Genomic DNA, 14,843 nt, shown 5'->3' with positions numbered 1-14,843 from the left:
CTTCAGTTACGTGTCGATTACCAGTGAAATAGATAATTGGAACAGACGTTCTCATCCATTTACCAAAAAAGGTGTTGGACATTTCCACCTTAAAATCACTGGCGACGAAAACTTGACAAAACACCTTTCCAACATCAAAGTTATCTTGGGCAGTAATTTTATAGTTGGGACTGGTCTCCTCTGATGGAACGTATTTTGATAGGATTGACCCATGGGCGCGATATGTCGCCTGCAAACCTAATGAAGTGATCTACCAAAACCTCATTTGGAACCCACCCTCTCCGTACGTCATGAAGCACTCACACCCACCTCGACCAAACTCCTTACGTATCTACGAATGCCACATTGGGATCGCTTCTCCTGAGAAACATGTGTCGACGTACAATCATTTCAGGATTGATGTGCTTCCTCGAATCAAGAATCTGGGTTTTTACTCTTTTGGTATCCAATTAGGTTTCAACGCCATTCAGATTATGGCCGTTATGGAGCATGCCTATTATGCCAGTTTTGGGTATCAAATCACTAGCTTTTTTGCCTCTTCAAGGTTGGGTTCTTTCTTATTTGTCTTTTAACTGCTTCAGTCGATTTGGAACTCCCGACGAGCTGAGGGAATTGGTCGACTGTGCTCACGAAATGGGAATACAAGTTTACTTAGACCTCGTTCACAGTCACGCATCGCGGAATGTCGCCGACGGAATCAATCTTTTTGATGGAACTGAAACTTGTTTTTTCAACAGAGGGCCCCGTGGATATCACGGATTATGGGACAGTCGGTTGTTCGATTATCAAAAGTGTTTTTTACTATTAATTGCCAGTTTGGAAGTACTTCGGTTTCTTTTGTCGAATCTGCGGTTTTGGGTGGAAGAATTTCGGTTCGACGGATTCCGTTTTGACGGGATAACCTCAATGCTGTACCATTCCCACGGAATAGGCCACGGATTCAGTGGTCACTATGACGAGTACTTTGGAGATAACTGCGATCTTCAGTCAATTCTGTACCTGATGATGGCCAACTCTATTCTCCACAAGTTATATCCTGACTTTATAGTCACGATTGCTGAGGTTTTCCTATTTTTCTGTATTTGTCAGGACGTTTCTGGGATGCCAACGTTGTGTCGTCCTGTCGAAGAGGGAGGAATTGGGTTTGACTACAGACTGGCGATGGCTATTCCGGACATGTGGATAAGGATGCTGAAGGAAATCCGCGATGAGGACTGGAGCATGGGACATTTCTTTCATACTCTCACAAATCGACGTTTTGGGGAAAAGTGCATATCTTATGCAGAGTGCCACGACCAAGCCATTGTGGGTGATAAATCGATTGCTTTCTGGCTGATGGATAAGGAAATGTATTTCAACATGTCCACAAACCAGTCTCCCTCGATTATCATTGACCGTGGAATGGCTCTTCATAAACTAATTCGTCTTATTACTCACGCTGTGGGCGGAGAGGGATATCTCAATTTTATTGGTATGACAATAGTAGTCACTAATGTTTCAGGAAATGAGTTTGGTCACCCAGAGTGGCTAGATTTCCCTCGTTTTGGAAATAATAACAGCTTTCACTATGCAAGAAGACAGTTCAATTTGGTGGACAGCGAGTATTTGCGGTACCGATTCTTAAATGCATTTGAACGTGATAAAAATGCTGTTGACGAGAATTTTCAGTTATTAGCTTCCGGGCCTGTTGGATCGTCTTGGTTATTGTTTTAGGCCTATGTGAGTCGCCATCACGAGGATGACAAGATTTTTGTCTGTAATCGTGCTGGATTGGTGTTTATATTTAATTTCCATCCGCATCAGAGTTACACCGATTACAAGATCGGAGTCCCTCATGCCGGAAGGTATTTCATTACATTATTTAAAGCTATCGAATCATTCTCAGCTCCGACGACTCTAAATACGGAGGATATGGAAGAGTGGACATATCATTGCCCATTTTCACTAGTAATGAAATTTTTGATAGTCAGCCCAACTGTGTTTTTGTATGCTCATGATTGATTGGAAAATTAGGTCTATATTCCTTCAAGAGTAGCCCTTGTTCTCTGTTGTGACAATTAATTTATTAATCTTGTTGCTCTTAATATCTGATTTCTATTCATGATGAATATAGTTAGTCTTAATGAGAGGATTGATTGGCCCAAGGGTTGTTGGGGTTGCCTAGACTTTGCTGAGTCATTCTTGTCATGCACATTGCCAATTAACACAACTAAAACTTTTTTAATGCTGAATGAATGAAGTTAATGTTTGCAAAAAATTTCATATCCGAAATTACAAGAAAGGATAGAATCCCAAAGTTCCTATATCATTATATTATTAGGTTGCAACTAGTTTTTGCAATTTTAACGTTATTAAGGCGTCGATGTCCGATTCATATCTAATCTCGAATTTGTCCATTGCTTTTGTACCGAAGAAAGCCTACTAATGCATCTGAAGCTAAAAGAATAAAGCGATAAGTACGGACAAAATACATCGAAGGAAATGCATATCTTCGGAACTAGGAAGCTTTCCATACAGCCCTTTAACACTTTCCGCACTCAAATTAAAATCAGAATATAAAATTATCAATCGAAGATCCTGCAGCCCCATCTGAACAAGCTGAGCGAAAAAAATATGAGAAGTATGCTAGAGTCGAGAATAACAAAGTTTTTGTTCTCTAGGTAATCGAGACTTTCTACCTGAAATATGCTCAGGCGGTTCCTCGATAGTTCTCTCAAGTGCTCAAGATCGTCTGCTGATTTCAGTCTTTTTCCAATCAAAGTTAGGTCCTGGTGCAGAAGAGTTGGTAGAGTGATTCGTGGTCTTCCTCGAAAGTTTGTTCCCGGGTTTGGGGCGTAGTGGTGTTCCATTGCGAGATTTGCAGGAGTATTCCTGTCCATTCTTAGGATGTGACCGAATAAGCCCCATCTATTGCTTCTTATTTCTTCGTCCAACGGGTGTGCATTGTACCTTGAGTAGAGATGTTTGTTTGAAATTCGTTTTGACCAAAAGATTCCTAGGATGTATTTCAGCTGCATTCTGTGGAAGGAATTGAGATTTTCCATTTCCTGCACTGTGAGTGTCCAAGAGGAGGAGTTGTACAGTAGGACTGGTTTTACGAACATATTGTAAAGTTTGATTTTTAAAGACGCAAAAATTTGTTTGCCTCTCAACCATATGTTGTTTAATCTCTTGAGCGCGAAAGTTGCAAGTGATTTTCTTCGTATCATGTCTTCTGTATCTCCTAAGAGAGTGCCAAGTTTCTTTGTATGCCTCCATTTTTCCTCGTGTTGTTCGTCACATCGCCTCACTATATTGTATTCTGTTTTCTCAGTGTTAATTTTTAGGAATGATTTTTCAAAAGTGTTTGCCAATTTGTCCATAGCACCTTCTATTTGGCGCTCTGTTGCCGTGAAATCTATGTCATCTGCAAAGGTGACTTCTGTAATATGTCTGGGGATATTATTCCTGACATTTCGTAGGGTCGCCTCCAGATATACGATGAATAAGACCGGGGATAAGGCGTCTCCTTGGAGGGTGCCCTTGTTTGTTTCAAATACTCGGTGAAATAATGTTCTTGTTTGGTGAAATTAATTTAAATAAATAAAGTCATAAATCATTATTTCGACGCTAAAATAATTAATTTTATATAAAATAACTTCGCGTTTTTCAATCTGTTGTGAGGCTTTTTATGGGAAAATTAGACGCGTCTATATTTTGTCTAATGGATGCAAAGTACTTTAGAGTACTTACAGCGGTAATTAAACAATATAAATATTAACTATAGATTGAAATGGGAATGAAAAATCACGAAATCGTGCCGACTGAACTTGTGGCCACACTTGCTGGCCTGTTAGGCGGAGGATGTTACAAAATCATAAAAGAATTGTCCAAAAACAAACTATTAGCTTTCGAAAATGGCAGAAGAATGCGTTAATTTTGTCAACATAACAAATTGTAGCCGAAGGATGCCGACTGACTTCCAAGGGCTACGACTTTTTAGCTTTGCGTGCCCTGTGCAGTGCTGGTCACATCTCCTCGTTTGGGGTCGGTGTGGGCGTAGGAAAAGAATCAGGTTTTTAGACAAAAATAAAGTTTAGATGTATACACGGTCTCCAACTCAGATGGCAAGGTCATGGCCATTAAGTTCCACAGGTTCTGTCCTTTCTGGATTTTTAGACTTGGAAGGACTTCTTTCAGACAAGTCAAGAATACGCGAGAATATCACCAACATCGGGGATCAATGTCCTGGCTATATTTGTCACGTCTGTCGGCCTCAGCTGAATATAAATTTCAAAAAGAATTGTTCGAAGCTGGATTTCCCGTCCCCGAACCCTTTGCTCATAATAGGCACGCAGTTCTTATGGAATATGTCAGTAATGCTACTCTCTTGTTGGTATTTTTTAAAATAGCATATTTGATTTGAAAAGAGGCGATACTTAATGCACACGACATAAACTGCTGTTTTATTTATGCGCTTTTTAGTTACTTTATTTATATTTTTTAGAAACGACTGCATGTCCTTGAATAACGTTGAAGATATATTTGACGCATGTATTGGTCTGCCTGTAATGTTGGCTGAACATGGGCTTATTCATTGCGATTTGAACGAGTTCAACCTTCTTCTGGACGATTCCGACAAAGTTTGGTTAATAGATTTCCCTCAAATGGTCTCTCGTGATCATGCAGAAGCTAAAATGTTGTATTTTATGAAAAAATCATTTTAGATTTTTTGAACGTGATTTGATTTCTCTTAAAAAGTTCTTTTCGCGGAAATTTCAACTCGAGATGGCAAACGACCCAGTTTTATCTGAAATTGAGTAATGTATAGCTTTAGTATTGTAGGAGAATAAGCGATTGTGATATCAAATTGAAGGCCCCAGGTTTTCGTCAGTGCCTGGTTGCTCAAGAAAAGACCGAGACTAGAAAAAATATGAAATTAATTTGTCCTTCGGACGTTGAGTCGGTTGTGTCGACCAGCACTATACCGAGTGTCCATCCAGATCCAGATTATGTTAAGAAACGTGTGAAATCTGAAAAAGCCATGGCAGACAAGAAAAATGAAATAAAACGAGCCATTAAACGTGGGGAGGCCTCCTACACAAACAGGCAGAGGCGATATAATAATTTTTTGACCAGTGATTGGTACATTTCGTGATTTTTTAATACTTTTCTTATTTTTTTACGTTCAAATCTATTCATTTAACGAAAATTATTAAACATTTATTATTTTTTTAATTTAATCATTTGGGAGGAGAAAATCATTTATTATTATTATAAAGCACTTTCGGAAAAGTCATAAGTTAATTAAGCTTTCCTTGTGCCACCATTGAAATTCTCCCGGTCATGCGTCTCCAGGCTCTCCGGTCAGTTGCGATCGTCCTGAGTGAGTCGAGATCATCGCCATTTTTCAGTTTTTTATTAATTCCAGCTAGATCTTCATTTAGCGTGGTAGCCAGAGTGACCCTGGGTCTTCCACGGAAGTCTCCTTTGGAATGGGCAAAGTAGTTTTCCATCGCGATATTCGGCGGAGTGAGGCTGTCAAGTCTTAATATGTGTCCAAAGAGTCGCCATCTGGACTCCAGGATGTCCATAGAGATCGGTCTCGAATTGCATCTTTTGTATAGGGTGGAATTTGCTATTTTCCTTGAGAATTGCATGTTTATCACTCTTCTCAGTTGGTTCCGATGAAATCGGTCCAAATTGTTCATATCGGTCTTACTGATTCCCCACGTCGATCCATTGTACATTAGGACTGGGACAACAAATGTGTTGTATATTTTAAGTTTTGTCTTTGAATTTAGCTTCTTTAGGCGCCAGATGTTCATAAACTTATTGTATGTGGCAATTGATAGTATTTTTCTGTACATAATGTCTTCAGAGTCCCCTAAGAGAGATCCGACTTTTTTTTGTCTTCTCCAGGGCTCATCATGAGTTCGTTCAGATCGAATAAATTTCGTATGTTCAGTTTTATTGTGGTTGATTGTTAGAAACCATTTGGAAAAAATATCTGGTAATGTTTCGATAATAAATCGAAGGGTTTCAGCATCATCAGATACGAAGTCGACATCATCAGCATATATTATTTCGTTGTATTTAGTGTTGTCCACAAGAGGCCGAAAGTCTCTGAGTGCTGCCTCTAGGTAGACGATAAAGAGAACTGGGGACAGCGAATCGCCTTGTGGTATGCCCCGTGATGTGTAGAAATAGTTTGACACATTTTTACCAAGTTTGGTTGCTAATTGAGTGTTCTGAAGAAGCATTAGGATTATTCTGATGTCGTCATGATTTAAGAAGGTCATAAGTATTTCCACAAGTTTAGTTCTGTGAACAGAGTCGAATGCTCTGGACATATCGATGCCGAGTATTTCAGTGCAATGTTTATATTTTTGGCATGTGGCAGCTGTCCATCTGTGAGTCCAGATCACATCAGCAGTGGACCTGCCAGTGGAAATCATTTTGGAATTAACTTAATCCATCAGCAGACTGGATGGGATAGCTTTTTCAGCACACAACGACCAAACATGATTCTTTGCATTAAAAAAGTAAATTCTCTAGGATCCTTGGAGCGTAATAAACAGAGGTGGCCAAGTTTATTTAGACAACTGAGAATTGTGTAGATTTTAGTGCCTTTAAGCTTATATGCCGTCGAATCTTATTATTATAGCACTTCCCGTGGGAACATACACAGAATAAGTCATATTCCCGTGCTACACGATACGACCATCGTTTTCTACCTTTCGCGATTTTGGGCCTGCCTGCAGAGTTTTTCTAAGTTCTTGTAGTTGTTTAGAGTTTTCTCCAGGCAAATTAGGTCATGTTGCAGAACAGCTGGCAGTGTTGTTCGGGGTCGTCCACCAAATTTTGGTCAAGCTTATATGCCGAATCTTTAAAAAATTTAATCATGGAAGACAGTTCTCAGAGCGATTTAATATCATAAATCTTTATTATTAAATGAAACTCTTTTTTAATTCACTTATTATTTAATGGGAGATTTTTTTAGAGTAGGAAATAACCAACACCTTTCTTTTATCCTCTCGTCACATGTCAGAGTAAACTTTTTTCCTTCACTTTTCATACTGTCTTAATACAAATGATTTGCTTCAATTGACAGACTACTGGTTGAATTATTTCCTCTTCTGTAATTTTGATAATTTCTTATTCTGTCACAAACGAAAATGGCTTGCAATCAACCCTCTTCATTTTCTACTTGCATTGGCAGTTTGGATTGACTCAAAAATAATTTTTTCCCTTCAAATCCGTATTTGAAACTGGATATCCCGCAATCGTCAATAGGTGCAGTTTATTTGTTTTAATTGACCCCTGATTTGCAAATCAGTATTTTCAAATTTAGAAGGCTCAATTTGGATCAATCCAATATAATACATACATAATGCATGTCTGCCATCACAGGCGACGCCCGCGAATCGAGATGGTTTTTCGAGCGGATATCCCTTGCGATAGTACGCTCTAATTCTTTCTCGATCGCGTCGGCTTCCCGCACTTGAAGCTTTTAATTAATTAACTTGTAGTTATTGGTTGGTTTTCATCAAAAAAAAAAAAATACATACATAGTAAGCTATAATTCTTTCTTGATCGCGTCAGCCTTTCGCTCGGCAAATTAAGCGGTTTATTATTATTTATTAACACGCACATCCCAAAACAGCTTTAGTAAAGTTATCTTGCTTGTGCCACTCTCTCCTAGATTCGTTTTGTTAATCCCTTCCAGTTCTTTCTGTTCCTGTATAATTTTTCCAGGAGCTCAAGGTCGTTTGCAGATGTCAACCCTTTTCCTGCTGGAATATTATGGAATACACTCGTAAAAAATAAAAGCACCGGCTAATCACACGATTGGGACAATTGCCGAAACCTTCAAATAAATCCAAGACCTTCAAATAGATCACCTCTCTTATTTACAAGAGAATCTATATATTAAATGCATGAACACCTACAACCAAGCGAAAGCGCTTTATCCAATATTTCAATTTTAAAAAAGAGGAAGCGCTTTATCCATTTGATGGAGACCCGAGAAAGCTATCACCAGAAATAATTTTTTTTGAAGTTAAAAAGGGTGTTTCCAGACTAAACAACTCAAAAAGCACTAGGGCCAGACAATGTTAATGCAGAACTTCCGAGCGGCTAGCCGCATTCATCGCGGCATTTGCAAACAAACTCGAGTTCTGCTTAATCTGGTCCTCCAGAGGGGCCGGTCCGAGGCGTTTGTTACCGTGGAACCAAAAATCTGTGGACCCTTTGTTGGAACTCATCGATTCTCCTCCGGTTGGACCAAGATAACATCGGTCCCCATAATCCGCAGGCGTAGAAATAAACGGTTCAAAGTATTGACGATAAATATTCGCCAATACCGGGTGGGAACGGTTTTCCCATACTGGAACCTTCCAACCACGTTCCTTTAATACTAAATGTGTAATATATACCCTTGCAGATAGGAGCATCAATTCGACATTCTCGGTTAAAACTAGACCTGGTTGCTCTGTTTCCACGGAACATTACATTCATTTGATGCCTCTTAGGACACTGTTTTTCTTGAGGAATGATTCCAACGGATTGTAGAAAGCTAAGTGCGTCTTCCTCATACAGCGGTAGTTCATAATCTTTAAGTTTTGAAAGAGCGCGACTCATAGTAGTAATCACTAGGTTGCAGCAATATTTATTAAATTATTTAAATCACATGGTACTTATAACCACTTTTATGAATTAAATATAAAAATTTTCATTAATTTAATTCAACAGAAAAAAGTGACATGTGGCTAACCTAAGAATACCTTTTATTCTTTTAATAAATAAACAAATAATTTTTCACATATTAGTATCCGATTCTTATTTAGAGAGCATATCAAATATCCTGGCAAGACTAAAAATATTAGAAAAACCTTTGTAGTGACTCAACCTCACTTTGTAGTGAGTCCACTCTCTTCATTCGTTCACGAATAGTAGCTTCAAAAGTAGTATTAGGCAAAAAGCAATCATTTCGGCCATATAGACTCGTCCAAATTTTCTTGCAAATTTAAACGCGGAAATACCAATTCTTCAAGATTAAATCCTTGAATAGTTAGCTCATGTGAGTCAAAAAAAGGATTGCTGTATTTTTCATAGTTTGTTTTGATATAAGGCCTGTCAGATTATTCCAGTCACTCATAACACCAAATAGGCTCCGTTCTATTATAGCAATTAATGGAATCCCTCTGATATTCCGACCGGCCAATAAACGTTCCAAAACGAGAAAAGCGTGAATGGCAGAAAAAAAGCAGAAGTAGATCTTCGTTGAATTCAAAACATGTGGGAAATTGTTGCATAATCTTTAGATTAAATTATAGAAAATACACCTGCCAAACACAGTCCAAAAATATGACAAAGATAACCGATTTAGTCTTGTTAGAAAAATCAAATCCTCCCCAAATCCATTCACGTACAATCAGTCTTTGAAAACCAAAAAAAGTCCGGAAATCCGAATCCACCAATAACATTACCAACGACGTGATCAACACGGAACGAGATGTACTGGACTTTCCATGGATGTGAATGGCCGTTACTAAATTATTTTAGCAGAGGCGATTTATGAGTAAAAAGTGTTTTAAAATGGAACTCTCATTCCGTAGGTAAAATTTTATAAAGGTAAAATAAAACCATCGTTTTGTAGTTTTGCGGTCAGTTTAAGCACCAAATCCATTACGAAGACAATAGTCAAAAGCCACCCTGACTCAACAATCCGAGAATAGAATTTGTGTCCGTCGGAAAAGGCTAAAAATTATTAAAAAAATATCCTACCTTTAACAACCTCGTCGAATTTGTTGGCAATTTTTGAAGCTTTTTCCATAGATACAATCAAAATCTTCCAAAAAGGACAGTATTCTTGTATTTCTCTCCCTCCTCCTGCCGAATATGATTTGACGTACTTTAAAACCTGCTTGTTCGTGATTTTTAATATCTATAAGAGATCTTAAATCAATGATGAAATTCTTGCTATTCGGAGAAAATGCGTTGAGAAACCGAACTTCGTCCATGTACTGCCTTTTGTTAGAGAAAGTGGGCTGGGAACTACGAATGAGCATTGCCTTCGAGTAAAGCTCAAAATGAACAAACCTTATTATTAGGATTAACATAAACACAGATTGGAAAACACCGATTTCCGCGATATTTTGAAATCGGGGAAATTAAGCAATCGTCAATGCTTTGGGGAACGACAACCAACTCAGGATAATAACTACAAATCTACTTTTATAACAAATTATAAAAATTCCTTATATTCTTTATTGATTCTGCTTATTCGTAACTTTCTGTTCAAATCAACCATCTTGGTTAGCTCTGACTTTAAATCGAGAATATTCCAAATGTCCTGATTTCCACAATCCTCCATACAAGTAAAAGCGAATTTGTTTTTCGCAGCAAAAATCACTTTAAAATTAAAAACTACTCTACTTGACTCTTCGACCATTTCCTGAAAGCGTTCGCAGGATATAGGTATTTGGAATGAAAAAATTTGAAGATCTTTAAGATAAAAATGAATAAGATAAAATCCAACACTATCGTATCTTTCCAATCGGTCAATGTTCTCATAAAATATCTTTAAATTAATCGAAAATAAAACATTAAAGTTGTCTTTTCCATTGATATCGGGAGATATGATCAAAAAATGAGATTTAAATGATATCCTGACACAAAAGGAGTCTCCCTTTCTCGGGATCAAAAGAATTTCATCGAACCATGATTTTTCTTCTGGCATTTTCTATTAAATTACCTGCGGTTTTATTAAGCAACAAAAACTAATAACGTCTATAATTTATTTAAAAATGAATATAAAATAAATAGTATAGTTAAAATTTATATTATAATAAATTCATTGGTTAAATCTTATTGCCTATTATCGAACACTGAATCATTGGTTATGTCGATTTGGGTCACATCTTCGTAGCGGCATTCGGATGATATGCTATGCTTAGCAACAAAAAAACCTGCCTTTTCCGCTCATTGTACTTTTTTTCCGAGGTTTTCTCTTGGCAGCAATTGAGCAGCACAAACCTCCTGCTTCCCGGAATTTCTTGCCCTTTGCAGACACATTGAGAAGAATCCTGGCCCTTTCAGACAATTAAGACTTTTCCAACAAAAAATCAATAGAATCTCTCTAAAATCCACTGAACTTGCCTCTTTTCTCTATGCCTATAACATCGATATTGTCTTCTTTCAAGAAACCAGACTATCTTTTCCGAAAAGCCGCCCAATATTCAGAAACTACTCAACCATTCGCATGAACCGGAATGTATCCCTAACTTACAAAAATTCCAGCGCCTCCAAAACGTTGGCCTCCGTACAGTCACGGGATGTCTCCCATCAACGCCAATCGACCACTTCCATTGGGAATCCAGGAGTTTTCCCGCCAGGAATCACCTAGAAATATGAGGATTACAATTTCTCAATTAGATTTTGGACAGTCCACATTCTCAACAACATGCACCAGATATGAAGTCGACAAAAACTAATAAAAACAATGGGATTAAAAGAAATCTTATATCTGCAGAAAACCTAGGAGATCTAAAAACAGGTACTAATGGAAACTCCCTGTGAAGCAGATAAAGGAACGTGTGGCACAAACGGAACCTTAGTAAATATAACGTTGTTTGGTTCTGTGAAAGTGCTTTTTATCAATAATATTTGATTGAATGTTTGCAGTCTCTATTTAGGAAAGTCGGTAGGAGGAAAACTACACAGATAGATTCAGTTCTAATCCACTGGAATGAATTCCATTCGAAGTAGTGAAGGAATTCATCTTTAATTTATCATTATAATCCTAAAATTCATTTTTAAGTCCGCTAAAAAAATTAGTAAAATTGAAATAATTCATTTTTATTAAGACCGAAACAGTATAATCTCCATTTGGGGCATCAATTTTGAAAAATTGCCCCAAAAATGAAGGAAACAAAAATCTATTTGGCTACAATTTTTAAATGCGGAGGACAAGCACATCAAAGAAAAACTTGGTCGGGAAAGATCGAATATTAAGAAGAGGATCAAGAAGTGCGTGTCCTATATGTCAAGGAATAAGGCTGAGACACGGATCAAGGCCATTGAAGCCTTGAAAGACAATGGAAGGTATTATGAGGCGATCAGATTATTACGAGGACGTAAACACAGACAACCACTAATCATAAATGACAAAAATGGAAGACGAATTGCAGATTCCGCAGAATTAGCACAACTAATCGCCGGACACTTCGAGAAACTGTTTAGATCCAACAGCAAAGGAATTGGTGGATATACCGGGCATCCGAGGAAATTGGAGTTGGAAATAACTCCTGCAGAAGTGCAAAGAGCATGTGCTAAGCTCAAAAACAATAAAAGCCGAGACCAGACGGACTAGGACCAGAGCTACTCAAATATGGAAGTGAAAAGCTAAATGTCCTGATTGCGGACCTCTTCGACGGAATGTTTAAAACGAACAACCATTTACCCCTTGGACGAAGGATACTGGTCCCTGTCCAAAAACCAAACAAAGCTAAGGGAAAAGTGGAGAATCTAAGGCCAGTAATTCTTATGAATAGCATACGGAAAGTTCTTGCAATCATTACGCTAGAAAGAATAAAACCTCGCACCGAACTATTTATATCCGCTTTTCACAGCGGATTTCGGGAAGGAAGATCGACTTCTGACATCGTGTGGACCCATAGATGGCATTGTTCCACCATTCAAAGGTTCAAAAATGCGACATACATTCTTGGCATTGATATGTCAAGACCTTTTGACTCGATTAATCGTCAGAAATTAATGGAAGTCTAATCTTCAATATCTCGTTCAGTAAGATGCTTATTTTCACTTAATTCCTTTACAATTTGATCTTTAACTCAAGACTAAGCTTACGAGCCATAACAAAAGAATACAAAAATTACACGAGTTAATTTTAATAGCAAATATGTATATGCCCCTCTTAGAGGTTCCTGTAATTTCTAAATTTGGAAATTACCGCATAAAAATTATATCCTTTTCAAACTACCCCAAAAATAGACGTTTCTTCAAAAATGGAGGTTCCCCAAGTCATAGGTCTGCCCCAAATGGAGGTTATACTGTACAATTATGGTTAGGGATTAATCGCCACAACTGTCGAATGTAAAAAGATTCACTTGTGGAGAAGTACCAATTCCTTCCATTCGCAGTTAGACGTCTGGTTCCATGGGTGGAAAAACAATCAGCTTTGTTTAGGAGGTCGGGTCTCAGAATTCGACACTCACAGGCACTGGCCACGAATCGAGATGGTTTAATTTAAAAAAGCAAACGACGATTATTTATTATCGTAATTAGAGAATAAAGAATTCAAGATTTAACAACATTTATTCTGAGTTTGCTTTGGAGTTTCAGAAAGAACACTTTCGGCGTATTCAGGATTTGGCCCTGACTTTGTTGACAGCTAAAATAATGACTTGGTTATACTCCAGAAATGATCCGATAAAATGCATTCGTCACATTAAAATTCTTCGCAGCCGATGTGGATATCCAGCTACACGTAATCTTTTCTTGGTCGCAGAAATCATTCAATTGTTTAGTTTCTATTTGTCCGATATCTATTAGGTCAGACTAAAAAAAGCACACGACACTAACTTTTGTTATGACCAATAAACTTGTCTTTGGTGTTGAGTCTGGGTGATACAACATCTCGTCCACTCTTTCTTTCCATGACCTGACCTTTTCAAGGGATTCAAACGAGATAGAATCTGTGCATATAATGTAGCCATCAGCATTTTTATAGAAGGATGTATTAGGTATATAGTAATTCGGATCGCCTTAACATAGTGAAAAAAGCAACCTAAAATTTCGATGGCACTAAAATTAATTTCACCAAATTCCGTATTCCGACAGTGGCATGTGATATAATCAAACTAGGACTTGTAAATTAAAAAGACGTTATAATTTTCTATCGAATCTTTGGATTTAATCATGAGCTTAAGTAAAGACGATTTTCCTGAATTTTTGCTTCCAACGACGAGAATACGATAAAATTTCGGCTAAAATTAATTTAGTAAAGAAAATACATGAGTCGTTTCCAGAGGAATTGGATCTGGGACTAAAATAATGTGAAAATAATTAAGTACTTGTTTGCATTGTCATTCCTTCGATATCTAAAATGACAAATTTTTAAATACCATATTTAGTAATAGGCGTAGACAGAATAGGATCAACGTCGTCTAAATTTAAAAATATTCCAGGAACTGCATTCATACTACAAGTGTCGTCAGATATATCTAAAAATATTATCGGGATAAAATACTACCGATTTCTACATAGTCTGGCATATTGTTTTTATCCAAATTAGCCGGTTGAAATGTTAACAAATTTTTCTGAAATAATGAGAACAATTTTAATTTACATTTCGATCATCCATCTTTTCTTCATCGTCTATTTCGTCACATGTTTCTATATGTTTTTCCATTTCAGAAATAGTAAACGCATCTTGTTTATTATCATGATCTTTAGATATCTCTTGATATGCGGGTTTTACTAAAATAAAATATCAATTAAAACATTTATCATCTCCTACGACATTGACATCCATCTTTTCTTTATCGTCTATTTCGTCACACGTTTCTATCTGTTTTTCCATTTCAGAAATAGTAGAACCATCATGTTTATTATCATTATCTTTAGATATCTCTTGGTATGCGCGTGTTACTAAAATAAAATCTCATTAAAACGTATATCATCTCCTAAAACATTGACATCCATCTTTTCCTCATCGTCTAATTCGTCACACGTTTCTATCTGTTTTTCCATTTCAGAAATAGTAAAAGCATCTTGTTTATTACCATGATCTTTAGATATCTCATGGTATGCGGGTTTTACTAAAATAAAATATCAAT

The 14,843-nt window shown here is 37.3% G+C and overlaps 1 protein-coding gene across 1 annotated transcript; it reads left to right on the top strand.

Moving 5' to 3' along the window:
* The first annotated feature begins 290 nt into the window (after positions 1-290).
* LOC115231689 (1,4-alpha-glucan-branching enzyme-like) lies at positions 291-1,713 on the top strand. Its single transcript, XM_029801660.1, has 3 exons — positions 291-544; positions 582-1,471; positions 1,502-1,713. Exons 1-3 carry the CDS (start codon positions 291-293, stop codon positions 1,711-1,713), a joined length of 1,356 nt encoding a protein of 451 aa, XP_029657520.1.
* Positions 1,714-14,843: the final 13,130 nt, after the last annotated feature.

Source organism: Octopus sinensis, unplaced genomic scaffold (genome assembly GCF_006345805.1).
Source record: "Octopus sinensis unplaced genomic scaffold, ASM634580v1 Contig18749, whole genome shotgun sequence".
NCBI classification, from domain to species: domain Eukaryota; kingdom Metazoa; phylum Mollusca; class Cephalopoda; order Octopoda; family Octopodidae; genus Octopus; species Octopus sinensis.
The sequence above is the reverse complement of the archived record's forward strand: the minus strand, read 5'-3'. Positions and strand labels throughout refer to the sequence as shown.